Source organism: Alexandromys fortis, unplaced genomic scaffold, assembly GCF_014885135.2.
Source record: "Alexandromys fortis isolate MF-2015 unplaced genomic scaffold, M_Fortis_MF-2015_v1.1 scaffold_26, whole genome shotgun sequence".
Taxonomy (NCBI): Eukaryota; Metazoa; Chordata; class Mammalia; order Rodentia; family Cricetidae; genus Alexandromys; species Alexandromys fortis.
The window spans coordinates 13,009,320-13,024,591 of NW_026067894.1; the positions used below are offsets into that span (position 1 = coordinate 13,009,320).

General features: G+C 49.4%; 1 protein-coding gene across 1 annotated transcript in view; it reads right to left on the reverse strand.

Moving 5' to 3' along the window:
• Csmd2 (CUB and Sushi multiple domains 2) overlaps positions 1 to 15,272 on the reverse strand; it is a 549,310-nt gene that overhangs the window by 118,518 nt on the left and 415,520 nt on the right. Inside the window, exon 26 of the mRNA XM_050156211.1 lies at positions 124 to 326. Within this exon, the coding sequence (XP_050012168.1) occupies positions 124 to 326 (203 nt within the window). The remainder of the gene's footprint in view (positions 1 to 123; positions 327 to 15,272) is intronic.

Genomic DNA, 15,272 nt, shown 5'->3' on the forward strand with positions numbered 1-15,272 from the left:
CAGCTCAGTTGTTTGAATAAACCATGAGCCAGATACATAGCAGATGCCAATAATATCTTTCCACTGATGGAGAGATGGAAGGAAGGAGGGGCTCAAAGGCGCTGGCAGCGGGCGAGCACATACCTGAAAACTGGATGGCAAAGCCCTGCTTGCTGGTGAAGAAGTCCGTGCTGAACTGCAGGACGACCGAGTTGAAGGTGCTGTGTAGGTCCTTGGGCAGCATGGGGCCACTCAGCTCCTTGAGGAGCACCCCGCTCTCCACGGGCCCATCCCAGATGCGTAGCACGTCGTGGACCTCTTCTGTGTCAAACACAAGGAAATGCAACCTGGACAGAGAAGAGACAGGTGGTCACTCCAGGCTCTACTGCTCTCTTCCCAAGAACATGCGGTCAGGAGATGTCACGGCCCGGGAAGATTGACAGGGAGAAGGAGAGGCATCATCTGGAAGCATCTTCATGCTTCAGTTGGCTGGCTCCCTCCACTGGGGCCACTAGCAGTGGGAATGGGGGTGAGAGGGTGTGGATCTGTGCATGTCAGCACAGCCACACTTCATCCCTCCTAACTCCCTGTGGACCAAGCTCCTGAGTACAAACCCTCATAATTCTAGATTGAGAGGGAATTTGGGCAAGAAAGGGTATGGGTTCTTTTAAAAAAAGTCAAGGATGCTGGTGAGACAGGCTCAGTAGATAAAGGTGCTCGCCACCATGCCCGAAGACCTGAGTTCCATCTCTGGAACTCAATAGTGCATGTAGATTCTCTTATGAGTTCTGCATGCACACACACACACACACACACACACACGCACGCACGCACACACACACACACACACAGTTTTTAAAAGGCACAGACAAGGAGAACTGTTTGATATCTCAGAGGCTGACCACCCGTGGGGGAGCTGGGGCAGGCCCATATCTGGGTTTCTCAGAGCAGAATGCTGAAGCTGTTAGCTACAGACAGACCTAGAGTAGTGAATCTCTGCAGAGCAGTGCAGGCACGCAGGGGGTCTCTGCCTATATGGGGGCGCACACCACACCAGACTCTCAGAGCCTGTTGGGAGCCTCAATTCATCCCAAACAAAAAGGGGTTGAGCAGCTGAGGTTACTATGGCTACAAACCTGGGAGACAATGGCACCGTGAATCAGGGTGACAATGACACCGTGAATCAATTTCCTTTCACTATGGGGATACATTGAGACTTTGGCGAAGTGGCAGAGATAATAAAGAGAATTCCTGTGGACCCTCACCTGTTCCCCATCGACACCCGCGGCACACTCGTCATAACTATAAACCAAGCCTGGCACATTATTATTACGAATGAGACCTTGGAACCCACACGGAACCCACACGGAACCCACACGGACGGCACTGCTTTCTACAGATGTCGTTTCTCTCTTCGCTTAATGCGACTGCTTTAAAAATCTATCTTATTAAATTATAAAAATGAGGCACACACAAGGCAGAGACGTAAACCTCATACAAAGGCTTTGAAACATTGAAGGCTCTCTCATACAATCAACCAGCTCTCCAGGTTCCACACTTACTATTAGCACATAGCCCTCTAGACTTTTCTCAGTGTGCACATACACGTACTGTTTTCCCCAACATGGGCAAGTATCTAACCTAGCTTGAGGCCTCTCTTCCTCCCCCTTTTCTTATCCCTCCTGCCTCTTTTTAGACAGGCTGGCTTTGAACTCATGATGTAGCCAAGAACGGCTTTGAACTTCTGACCTTCCTGCCTTTACCTCTGCAGTGCTGGGACGACAGGTGTGAACCATTACACCCAGTTTGTGTGGTGCATGGGCTTGAATCCATGGCTCCATTCCTGCTGGGTGAGCACGCTATCCACTGAGCCGCATCCCCAGCCCTGGTTTTAGGTCTCTCTCTTCCTTCAATAGTTTACCATGGACATATATACCTACTTAATTGTTTCCTATAGAAATGTACAATCTGTTTCCCAATTCTCTATTGGTGGGACCCTTCCCATTCTACTAATGTTTCAGTAGACGCGTAGACATAGTTGTTTGGGGCAGGGAGTAGAAGAGCATCTAAGTTTTCCCCTAATAAGCGTTGTTAAATTATCCTGTCATGTGACTCTGTCAATCTCAGCTCCCTCCAAACAGCATTGTGTTTTTCTAGTCTCTGTAAACTCCATCTCTTCAACACCAGATATTACAGTGTTGCAAATATATTCTACATTAAAATACTCTCCCATCTGCCAGACCAAAATGGAACCTCACTGGCATTTTGAATTTAGATAATTTAGTATTTTACATAACACTGAAAAAAAAATCTCTGAATATAATTTAGGGACATTTTTATTTTTTTCATATCCTTTTATCCATCTTAATTGGACTACTTATCTTTAAAAATTCTGTTTGCATACCAAGCTCTTTATTTGTTATTTTTTACCTAAATTGGCTCCTGTTGTGGGATATATTTTTCAGTGCTAGTATTATCTCCTAGTGTCTGGTATCCCTTTTTTGACTTTAAATTTTGTTTATGGTATCTATATCAGTAGAGAAGTTACTCAACTATGTTAATCTTTTCCTTTAAGGATACAGGGGATTGTGTTATACCAGGGCAAACTTCTCTACCATGATTTCAAACCCAAATTACGGGACTGGCAAGATGCTTAGCGGATACAGGTGCTTGCAGTCAAGCCTGATGACCTGAGTTCGATCCCCGGGACTCCCATGGCGGAGACAGCCAAAGCCCCACAAGTTGTCATCTCTCCTCCACTTGTACGCTGCTGCCCATGTGAAGATACATAAACAAAAAACACATAAGCACAGGACACTTTTTTAAAAACACCGAAGGCGATGGAAGGATGGTAAGAGCCAGCGGAGTAGAAAGGAGACCATTTGCTGGGCATCAGAGTGCATTGTATATGTGAACTCTCAGAAGCTGTGACTCCGTCCAAAACTTGAACAGAGTTCAGACGTGGATGGGGCACCCATGAAGCCCCACCCCTAGCTGAGGAGTTATTGGTAATCAATGGCTGCTGGGGGATGGAGAGTCAGTGTCTTCAGGCATGTGGTCCCTGAGAGACAATGATCCAGGAGATTGGTAGATGGTCCTGCAGCCATTCATACGCTGTCACTGCCAAGAGGACTCAGTAGGTAAAACAAACAAACAAACAGCATGCAAACTGGGAAGAAAAGTGGTGGTAGGGATATAGGAATTGGAAGGGGAGGGATGGGGAGGATTTGATCAAAATACATTATATGCATGTATGACATCTTCAAACAATAAAAAAGAAATTACTTTTTAAAAAAGAAAATACTAAAAATAAATCCTAATTGCGATATTTTTCCTGGAGCTTTCAGTTTCATGCTCTGAGATGGACAGCATCAATATTTATCATTATCATCTATCTACTCAGCAATAACTTAGCCCAGTGCCTACCTGAAGTGGCCTCCTCTGTATTTTAGACACTGAAGCCTCTGTTTGCTCCCTCCTCAGCACTAGTCAGTACATACTTACTGTGCTCCTTTGTTTTCTGCCTCTCCAGCCTGGGTATGGTTTTTGAATGGGTGGGGTCCGTCTTCTTTCCTAACGTGACTCAATGCTCAGGGCATGCTCGCTTGTTCAGGGGCTCAAGAACTGGCAAGACTCATAAGCGAGCACTCTGGGTTCCCCGGCTGTTTGGCCTGTCCCAATGGAGGCTCTGCTGGTCCGGAGAGCTCTCCTTGGCCTGTTTGGCAGCAAGGACTCCTTTGTCTGTGCTGGCTGCTGCTCCTCAAGACTAGGAAAACAGCTCTTCGGCATCCTTGCAGCTTCCCACAGCCTCATATTTTGTTATTCTAACACAAAGAGGTCCCCTTCATCTTTATCCCCCTAATTTATTCAGGTATGTCTCCAATTTACTCTATCAGATGAACTTTCTGGTATCAACTTCCAAAATCAATCCCAGTGAGACTGAACTTGGAATCGGCCACACTTAGTCTTACGGAGGACGGACATCTTTGTTTCTTAATGAACCCAGGCGGGAACGTGCGGATAACTGTGTTTTACTTTGTAGTTGTCTTCTTCACACATTCTTGAGTCATTCCTCAGAAATATTAAGTTTATGGTTTTGACTTCATTATAAATGAGATTTTGTTTTTATTTCATAATCTAGTCAAAGGATGGCTAGAGAGTAAACCAAAGTTACCATGGCATTATCTTTCAGGCCAGATGTTGGCCTTATACCCTTGACATTGTACCTATCTCCTGGAAGATGCAGCTCTGGAGGACAGCCAGGCACGGATGGGAGAAGACCTAGCCATAATGAAGAGCAGACCTGAGGACCACATGGAGGCAAAACCATGTTCATTTTGTCCAGCCTGGCTGATCTGATAACCACACAGGAACTTCACACTGACAAGGCTGAGGGGAGAGGAAGGGCAGGAGGAGGAGGAGCAGAGAGGAGGGAGTTGGGGGGGGGGTCCTCTGTATGCATGAACAGTACATAAACAACCGACTGGACAGAATGTCCAAGTCCAAACCCAGAACGCCATTTTCCAGGAGCTGCTGGAGCTGGCAACGCTCCCTCACACACAAACCCACAGCATGAATGCTGGGGAGAGGACTGACAGAAGGCTGAGGGAGAGTAACCATTTTAGGGACAGAACACGTGGAAGACCTCTCAGAGGGGGTGACATTTAAGCAAGACGGCAGGCTCAGAGGGAGCCGGCCACAGCAGAGCAGGCCAGGTTAAGAGGTGGCAGGCAGCGTCCCCCAGATAAAGGGCAGCATGTGCAAGGGTCCCCGAATGGGAAGCAGCACCAGGGCATCTGGGCAACAGAAAGGTGGTAAGGGCTTTGAAGGGGTAGGCAGGGGCCAGGCCTGCTGAGAGGTTGCAGGCTGGGGAAGAAGCTTGAATTTTATTCTACTGGCTGAGGAAAGTTGCTGAAGGAGCCTGAGACCTGACAGGGTCTGCTTTGGAATTTAGGATCGTTCTTGAGAACAGGTAGATACGGACATGAGAGGCAGGGGGACTTAGCTGGGGGCCAGCAGGGACTCCTCTTATGGTGGGACTTGATGAGAACCAGGAAAGACTGGTTTTGCTAAGTCACTCTCGGTAAAGACTTTTCTCATCTTGTAGAGATCAAAGTCTATAGGCTCTGGTGGGAGCTTCTGATCAATAGAGATCCGTGCAGCCCCCCAAACTTGGCTCATGTGGGCTGCATCCTGTAGGTGAGTGTGAGGCCTGACACTGGTTTGAAGATGGCATCTGTACTATGATCCCAGGTGAGGAGGTATTGGGGTGATTGGGTACCTCTTCCTGTGGCTGGCTAGCTCATACACACACGTGCTTGCTTGTTGGGGCCATAGACACAGAACAGGGCATCTCTCAGGAAGAGGGATGGGGCATATTGTGCATAAACCTCTTCATTCAGAGTCCAGAGTGTGCGGCACTGTCTCTGCCCCGGAGCCTGCTACTCACCGAAGGGGACACGGCAAACACAGTAGCGTAAGTGAGCGATGCAGAAAGAGCGGCATACACAAGGCACTATTGAAATAACACGAGGAGAAAAAAATGCTATACCTTTGCAGGCCGTCTCCTACTTGCTGCTTGCTTTTGTGTGTGTTCCCAGCATCCTCCTGGAGGTGGGTGAGAGCCTTAATTCGTCATTTCGCAAAGGCGGAAGTGAGGTTCCAAGGGGTTCATGTAGGTGACAGACCAGACAGCAAGGAAGGGTCCGAAACCCATGTTGAAACCATGTCTTCCTGGACCAGCTTGCAGAGCCCTTTCCTTGATCCCATCTTCCAGCTCACAGATGCAAAGGGGGCTTATAGGAGGAGGTGGGGGTTTCTAGGAGGAGGTGTCTTTGAGATAGTGCAGCGTATACAGATGCAATTCATAAAGGGGAAGTAAGAGAAAAGCCAGAGGACTCCCTGGGCCCAGGCTCCCTCCCACCCCATCTCCTGCTCCCCTAGGGTTGGGGAGATTTCCAAGTCACACATCTGACCACATCTGCTGGTCTCTATGTCAACTACAGCCTGCGTCTAAATAGCCAGGAGGGCTCTGAACTGTCATCTCAGGATCCAGCTCCCAACCCCATGGCTGCCCTCAGGGCTATTTGCAGGCAAAGCCTTCCTTCTGGAATTCCTCAGTGCTTTTAAGACTAACGGAATCTGACCGCATCAGGCTTCCGGGACACTGATGGCTCTTCTGTATCTACTGAACATTAGAAAGACATGCAAGCATGAGAAACTGAGAAAGCGAAACACGTGGCGGTGGTGGTGGCAGTGGCGGTGACTTCAGCTGTTGATTTCACACGCCCTCTGACTGGGGGAGGTGGAGGCTGAAAATGAAAGCGCGGTGGGCGGGAATTCTCAAGGACCTGTCACTACAGTGTGAATCCCACCCACCCTGTGAGGGCTGGCATGGTGAGAGAGGGTCCTGACCTCAAGGGAAGGTGGCCTGTAAGCAAACAGCAGCTAGAGGGAGCGTGTCAGAAACCGGTCCCCAGTTGAGAACGCAGCTTACTGGAAGTGACAAGGAGAAAATCAGGCTTGCCCTACGAAACGTCCCGCCTCTGAGGCACCAGGCAGAGATCTCGCTGTTAAGCCATGACAGTGATAGCGGACACAGGAATAAAAGCATGCTATCTGAAGACAAACGCTGGGCAGACAAGTGGGGGCTCCCGGCCAACTGGGCTGTTGGGTGCTAGCTTCGGTTCTTGGGGTCAGCTGGAATTCAATCCTCATCAAAAGGAGGGGAATGGACCTGGGTGGGCTTCAGGACACTGAAGAAGTGGCGTGACCTTCTAGGCTGGTGGCTGCTGTTTTGGACGCAGGCTGTTGCCCCAGGCTTCTCTCTTAGGTGCCAAGTGACTTTGGACTTGGAGCTGTCTTTGTATGGTCATCTGTGAGGGACTTGTTAGTGGGCTGCCCAGCTTCTGGAACTGTGAGCCATGCGTGTTTGTTGCCTATTGTCCTTCATTTATGCAGCTGGTGGCTGCCACTCTGAGTCATGCTTGGTGACTTTTCGTGCAGAACTCGGCAGCATCCTGTCCTTCTCCTCTTCAGCCTCAGGCTCTGGTGTCTCTCCTGTCTGAACGCTTTTATTTCTTGCAGGGCAAATGCTGCCACTGTGGGTTTTAATTCTGGTGATGCCATGATTTCCTTCTCATCCCAGTGTGCCGCCATCACTTCCTGTCCCAGGGATTTCCCCTCCCCCACCAAGCCATTCGTCTCTATTAGCATCCCTGTGTTTTACAATTAAACGACAGTATCTTATGTATATAGCCCATTATAATACCCACCATCTATTCTGTTTTTAATTTTTGACATCCTGGGGGTGGAACCAAGGGCTAGGTGTCCTATTTATCATGAATTATCAACTTGACACAGCCCAGAGTCATCTGAGAGGAAAGGCTAGTTTGAAGACTTGCCGAGATCAGACTGGCCCACGGGCATGTCTGGAGGCGATTGCCTTGATTATTAATTGATGGCGGAGGGCTCGGCCCACTGTGACTGCCAGCATCCCTAGGCAGGGAGTCCTGGGCTATATAACAAAGCTAATTAAACAGAAGCCCGTGAGTGAGCCAGAAAACAGCTTCCGGCCATGGCTCTTGCCTTGAATTCCTGCCCTGACTTCCTTCACTGATGAACTATGACCTGGAAGTATAAGCCAAGTAAACCCCTTAACTTCCCAAGCTGCACTTGATTGGAGTATTTCATCACAGCAACAGGAAGAAACTCGAACACTAGACAAGTGTTGCCACTGAGCGACAACCTTATGTTTTTCCTATCTCTTGGAGTATTAAAAACAAAATAAAACTCTTTCTTGAAAAACAAAATTGGTCCTGTTTTTTTTTTTTTTTTTTTTTGAGAAAGTTATCTTTTCTCAGGAGTGGAAAGATAACTTTATGAAACATCTTTGCATTTATCTTATTTGTGCATTGTTATTTTTAATCTGTCATTTCGAAGGAAGGGATTGCTACGGGTCCAGCGCGTCAGCCAAGAAGACAGGTGGTGCTGATTCCCTAAGAGACATCAGACTTCACACCTGGGATCCTAGGCCGGCAGCCAGAGGCTGTGTTCTGCCTAACTCCACTACTCCGGCCGGCTTGGCTGGATTATTGTACTTGGATAATTTGAAGTAGCTTGTGTTTCTTTCTCTAGAGGCCATCCATGGAAAATGAAATCACCACAGAGTGCGCTGCCGTTCTGAAAGCGACATTTATACCCACCGGGCTGTCCACCTCCTCTCCTTCAAAACAACTTTCTGGCGCTTTATGGCCATTTCCTGACTCAAGGCAAACTCAGGGCTGAAAAGCGATGCCTGCTGGGTGTGCTGATCTGTGTGGCTCCTTCAGGAGGTTGCTCTCACAGTGCAGCTCCGCGGACCTTCACTGTTTAAAGTTTAACTCACCGTTGCTCTTTTAAAAGAAAGCTTCTGGAAGCTGCTGAACCTGAGGCCAGTATCCCCGGCAAGATCTGTGAACACATGCTTTGCTTCCAGTGCCTTCTGCCTCCTCTGGGCCAGCTGCCTGCTTGCTGGCTGACTGCTGTGGACAGCAGCTCTGGAGTGTGACAGATCTGAGAGCGCAGCAGGGGTTCCGGGCTGCGCTCACAGCCAGGTATTTTGTCTAGTCCGGTTTCCTCCGAGGAAGACAAGCTCCACTAGGCAGGGAAGTTTCTTCCTCAGAACCTCCTCTTGGCAGCCTTGCTGCTGGGGGGCCAACAGCTAAGAATGAAGCTTGCAGCTTACCCTCACCTTCGCCAGTAAGAGGCCCTACAGGTTTAAAGGAACAAAGACCTACTTACTAGCCAAATAGGAGCATTACGGCTGTATGGATATTAGGCAGGGAGAATCAGTGTCCAACAGCAAAAAGATTCCCCATTTTCCACTGATCCCAGATCCTCGTAGGGAGGTCACGCCTGTAAAGGCCCATCACTTCTGCCTTCCTGCGGCAGTAGCTGCAGCTACTGGTACCAACTGCACTTGTATGCAAGAAACTCTGTTTTTTTGAATGCAACCAGGGTTGCCAAATGGTCATACTATGCCCGTCTCTGGTTCCCAAGCAGTTTCCCCACTGAATTTCTACCACTGATCTTCCTGAGGCAGCAATGTCCTCTGTCACTCCAGATCATGAGGTCGTTAAGCATGGCTATGCATATCTGGGCCTTCTTCTATTTTATAAGCCCGGAAGGCCCTTCCCCTTCTCGGCCTTCACACTGAATACCTACTGGTGTGTGTGTGTGTGTGTGTGTGTGTGTGTGTGTAAGATCCAGGCACATATTTGTACAGGTGTGTGCAGGTGTGTAAAAGTGCACACACGTGCATGGGTGTGTGCATATGTGCGAGTGTAGAGCCCAGGCTGCTCTTCCTCCAGCGCTCCCCACCTTACCTGGCAGAGGAATGGTTTACCACGGAACCCTGGAACTTACCAATTCCACCAGATGGGTGGCCAATGGGTCTCAGTGATTGACTATTTCTGGCACTGGAATGAGCGGCCTTCACTCCTGAACCTGGTTTTTCCGTGAGTTCTGGGGATCCCCACTCACATCTTCATGCTTGTGCGCAGACACATTGCCCACTGCTCTGTGCCCCCAGCCCCCACTCCTTTTGCTCTTTTAAGTACAGCTAGGATAGCGGTTTGTTTCTTACTCCCCGCCTTCAGGTGCCGCTGGGACCTTCTGCTACACGCCCACACGACCACATTTTGCTGGACTCTTGGCGGACCTGTGCTGTTTCTGAACCTCTCCCCTGCCTCTGCTGTGGAGACCGTTAGACAAAGAGATGCTGGTTTCTCATTTTCTTCAGTAAGTTCTCTCTAACGACCTGTAGGAAGGGGCGGCGTCTTTAAAGGTAGCAAGTCCTCCCAGGAGCACACACAAATCCTTATGTCCCGAGACTTCTAGGCCCTCCCCCTTCCTCTCGTCTAGAATGGAACACAGATACGGTGCCTGGAGCGGCAGCAACTGACTAGTCAAGCACATGGTTGAAAGTCTCAAGATGGCACAGCAATAGCCTAGGTCAAGGTGCCAAGGGTAGCCAGGCCAGGTCTGGATGGGACCTTGAGAAAAAAAAAAATCTCCCCATCTGCAAAGGCAGCTTAAATCAGATTTTCTGTTTCCATTTCTGATAGACATAATTTCTCTCTGAGACCCAGATGGGAAAAGACTGTCTTACATATACTCTTGGTGCCTGGTACAATGCCTGGTGCTGGGAAAAAAATGCTCCACATTTTTCAGTTGGCCTGAATACTGTTACTTTCTTAGAAGTGTTCCAACAGCTCCTGTTCCTTGAGAACGAATGCGGGCTTCTCCTGACCCTCAGGATCCCGCTGAGACCCTTCCTCCTCCTATACCAGCTCACCACGCAGCTCCAGTATGGTGGCCTTTGCTCCCGGACTGGGCCATTGCTTCCCTCCCCCAGTTGGAAAGATCTCCTGCCCTCCAGCAAGGACTTCTCTCTCTTTTTGGTCACTGCATTCTCTGTGGTCTGTGCCAGTGGCATCCACTGACTGTGGCCCCCTCAAGCCAGGGCTGGGCTTCGGCCTGCTCCTTGTGTTGTCCCTGTGCACTATGACAAAGACCCTGGTGCAGAGTGGGTTTCTAATGCCCACTGTTTCAAGTGCAGCAAGGCCAAGGGCAGAAGGGCAGGTGGGAAGAGCGGTGGCTGGAGAGACAGATGGGCTCCACGTGCCCCACACTGTTTGGGCCTCCAGGGGGTCCTCTGTATGACAGGACTAATGATACTGGTCCGGAGCCTGGCATGCCATAGATGCTTGATGGACAGCGGTCAGAGGGGCAGTACCAGCTGCCTAGGCCCTGGCCATCTTTTCTTTGTCTAATACTCTGAACTATCCCACAAATCATAGGAAGGAAAATTCCTGCCCCACTCTGGAGATGGAGAGGAGGCCGCAACATTAAGGGGTGACCCTCATATTCCCCATATTGTTGTCAGACGGAACTGCAGGGAGGAAGTCATGTCCTATAAGCCTTACTGTGTATGAACTGCCAGGTCTTGGTGGAACTCTTGGAACCCAGAAAGAGCACCCACTAAAGGCTGCGGAGCTCACCGTGTCCATAGGAAAGGTTAATTCGCCAGCTCACTCTGGCTAAGAACACCAAGAACTACCTTCTCTCCAGCCTGGCTACACCCAGGGTGGGAGTAGGGGCTTGGCTAGGTTTAGGCAGGTGACCAACGCCCTTCTTGGAGTCTTGTTCAGCTTTTGGGCTGAACCTGGCAGCAGGTCTCTCTGGACAAACCCAATACGTCATCAGGGTGGGGCCAGGTGCCCCTGGAAAGGCCCCTTGGAGTCTTCTGTCAGTCCTGCCAAGAGCTGCAACCATCCCACATCCCCTCCATCAGGCACCCCTGTTCCAATGCAGGGCATAGCACCTACTACCCTTGACCTTTAGAGATGACTTACATCCTGCAGGCTTGGGGATGCACTGACTAGGTAAAATGGACTCTGCCTGGGGGCATTTCTGGGGCAGCTACCATTCTAAGTGGTTTGTAATCCTGACCCCCTTAACTCTCCCAAGGAGCCAGTACCTCTAATCTCCATTTCACAGGACAACAGAGACAGACAGTGCTGAGAGAGACAAGCTGAGCCGATAATAAGCAGGCAGGTAGTCCTGTGCCCCGGTCCAGCTCCTAGCTATGACTCAAAGCAGCACAAACAATGGTACTTGTGGGACATCAAGAATCCAGTTGAATAATCAGGCCCGAATGGCCTCACTGCAACACGCAGTGGATGCTGGAAAAACAAGTGACATCGTAAAACAAAACACAAGTGTGTCCTCAGAGGGATGCAGATGATGGCACATTGATAAAAACAAATACAGGCTGTCAAGAGCAGTCGGAAAACAAAAGGCTGGAAGTGAGAACAATAACAAGGTTTCTGGGAGGAACAGAGAGAGGGGGTTGTGATGGGGGGGGGGATGGTGACTGCTGAAAACAGATCGGAGAACTTTCAACGGCAGAAGAAAAACAAAGCCAATTAAGTCAGATCAGCCAATGATGGGAGAGACTCAAAACCGGAAAGACTCAGCTGAGGAGCAGCAGAGCATCTTCTGTTTGAAGGAAAGCAGGCTGCATAGGATGTGAGAGAAATATAGACCCCGGAGGCTTTTCAGGACTTAAGCATCTGGGGAAGGTTAGTACAACAGACAGGCTGAGAAAGTCAAAAGGGCACAAATGCAGTAGAAAATAAAAACACCGTGAGGCCAGGGTGATGGCTCAGTCGGCACAGCGCCTGCTGCATGAGCGTGAGGACCTGAGTTCAGATCCCCAGAGCCCATATAAAAAGCTCAGCCCTGAAGTGTGCTCCTGTAACACCAGCACTGGGGAGGCAGAGACATAGGTCCCTGGGCCTTTCTGATCAGCTGAAGAGGTGCGCTCAGCTCCAGATTTAGTGAGAGAGCACAGTGGAGAGCAACTCGGGAAGATACCCAGTGTTGATGTGTCTGGGCTCTACATGCAGGGCACACATGGGCACAGACACCTACACACACACACACACACACACACACACACACACACACACACACACAGAGAGAGAGAGAGAGAGAGAGAGAGAGAGAGAGAGAGAGAGAGATCATGCAAATCATATAGGCACTTAGTGACTTTAACAAAGATTTTATATTTTCCTGTATCTTAAGCTGAAACGAGAAAGTGTTTAGAAAGGAGCCCAGGCAGACACTGTGTGCAGAAGTGAAATCCCCCCCTCCCACAAAAGAGCTGGACGCAGTAAAATGGTAAAGGGGAAGAGGACAGGCACAGGGAGAGATGCTGTGTGGAAAGCCAGCCTTAACACAGGCCACCAAGGGTGCAGAAAGCTGATTCGGTGTCTGGGGGGAAATTCAAGGTCATGTGTCAACATTTGCCTTCAAAGAGTATGTCTGAAAGAAATAATTGGATCTGTGTGCAAAAATTTATATATGAAGATGTTCACTGGAGTGAAAAATCCAAAACCATTTGCTTTATCCGTAGGGAGAGGCTCTATCAATTATGGCTGCGCGCACAATGGCCTTCTCTGCAGCCTTCAGCCAGGGGAGGCAGGTCCCTTGATCTTGGCGTAAGATCACGGCGTAAGATCACAGCTGTGGTTAAGGACTAAACAAAACAAAAAGAAAAGTTGCAAAGGCTGGTAATGAGAAGGACTTGTTCAAGAAACTGTGCTCGCTGTATTTGCTTTCTGTATGCGGCTACACTAAAGGCCTAGAAGAATTAAAAGAGCAAAAGGGACCAGAGGTTATTTCAAGTGGCCTGTGTGGAGGCGGAACATTCCACAGCGAGAGGCAAGGACTCTGGGTTTACACTCTTGACCTTTGTTACTGTGGCATTTTGAATGAAAAAAAAATGACTTCCTACTTTTATTAAACAGAAAATATGGGCACACAGGCACATATAGTGTGTGTGGGGGGAGAGAGAAGAGAGAGGGAGAGGGAGAGGGAGGGAGGGAGGGGAGAGAGAGAGAGAGAGAGAGAGAGAGAGAGAGAGAGAGAGAGAGAGAGAGAGAAGGAGAGAACAGTTTGTGGTTCCTTCCACCATGTGGCTCTCAGCATTCAAATCCAGGTCATTAGGCTGAGCCGTCATTCCGGCCTCTTATTTTATTTTAAATGGAAAAATTCTAATAATATTCAGCATAGAAAAATACTAACTAGGGACTCAGATGCGAAGAGCTCTCTTCAGATCTGTGTAGCTATCAGCTCCTTTTATTCAAATGCTGGTTAGTCAAGGGAAGATGAAGTGGTGAGAGGGGAAGAGAGAGAGCTGGAAAAAATGGAGGAAGGGAAGGAGGGAGATAGGGAAGAAAAGAGGAAAGGAGTCAGAAGAAAAGGGGGAGAGAGAAGAGGGAATGAGGAGCAGGGAAGGAAAACATGTGCACACGGACTTGTACACATGTGTGCATAGATGCAGAAGGATGACGGAGCTGGGCAGAGGCTCGAGGTAGGGACTGTCTCGTCCTCCATTTTCACCTTTGGTACCTCTAGTGTGGCTGGAAGGCCACCTGCTTAGCAGTAGCTCCTGTGGGAGTAGCTGTGGCTGGGAGACACATGTCAGAATGAGAGCTGGTGCATCCTCATATCCCTTCAAAATGTTTATTTCCTTATTGTGTGTGTGTGTGTGTGTGTGTGTGTGTGCGCACGCACCATGACACGCTTGTGGAGGTCAGAAGGTAACTCGGGGAGGCCGGCTATCTCCTTCCACCATGTGAGGCCTGGAGATTGAACTTGGGGTGTCAGACCTGGCAGCAAGTACCCTTATCCACTGAACCATCTTACAAGTCCAATTATCTTCATATTCTATTTCCCTTTGTGTGCACCCCAATTCACACGTGCCCGCGCACGCAAGCACGCGCGCACACACACACACACACACACACACAGACACACACACACACAGAGTTGAGTGTGGAATGCACATGAAGCAGGCCTCATGGCCTCCTATTTCTTGCCCTGTTCTGGAGAGGCTATCTATCTATTGTTTTGTCTTTGACCCGAGCCTCCTGCCTCCCTTCCACTTCCCGGCTGGCTTTTCTCCGCAGTGAACTTGTCTTCATTCTTTCTATAAATCCTCACTCTTGTTTCTCATGCTTTCCCTGTGGTCCATGCATCTGGACTACAGCCTGTGAATCTGTCCTGCCTTCTTCTAGTCCTGCTTCAAAGTCACAATTCCTACGAAAGTGCTCGAGCAACTCTTTGGGAGGCTGATGGGGGCTATGCCTTCTCTTTGGACAGAGCTGGTCAAATGTATGGAGTATCAAGATGTCGCCAATGGATGTTTGAATATTCCAACCAAAGAGTAAAATTCCGAAGAAAGAAAACGAAGACAGAAGAGCTAAAATCCCAACAACTCTCTCTGAATGGTAGGTGCTGGCTATTGCTCTCCCAGACTTTCTGTATATTGTAGGTAGGTACTGTTTGTTCCTTGCACCCTTCGACATCATTTGCATATTTACAAGAATGGAGTCAGTTGGCAGGAGCACATACATGCTTCCTGAACTGGTTTCTCCTTCCTCGTCTCGATTGCAACGACCTGGTTCAGGTCTCCTTGTCCAGCAAACCCTGGAGACAGCCTCCTCCAAGGCCCCAGTGCAGCCTGTCCCTTCAGCTCACTCTCCACAAAACTGCCCGATGCCCAGGCTTAGCACACAGCCCAAGGCCCTCCATGTTGGGCCCCTGCTCTGCCAGCCCCTAGGGCAGCCAGCCTCCAAACCACAGCATTGCACCCTCCCAGCTACAGCTTCAGCACGGGAAAATACCTTGCCTTGCTGGGAAGCCACTCCTCTGCCTGCTGCTTCCCTCCTTGGCTGCCTGGT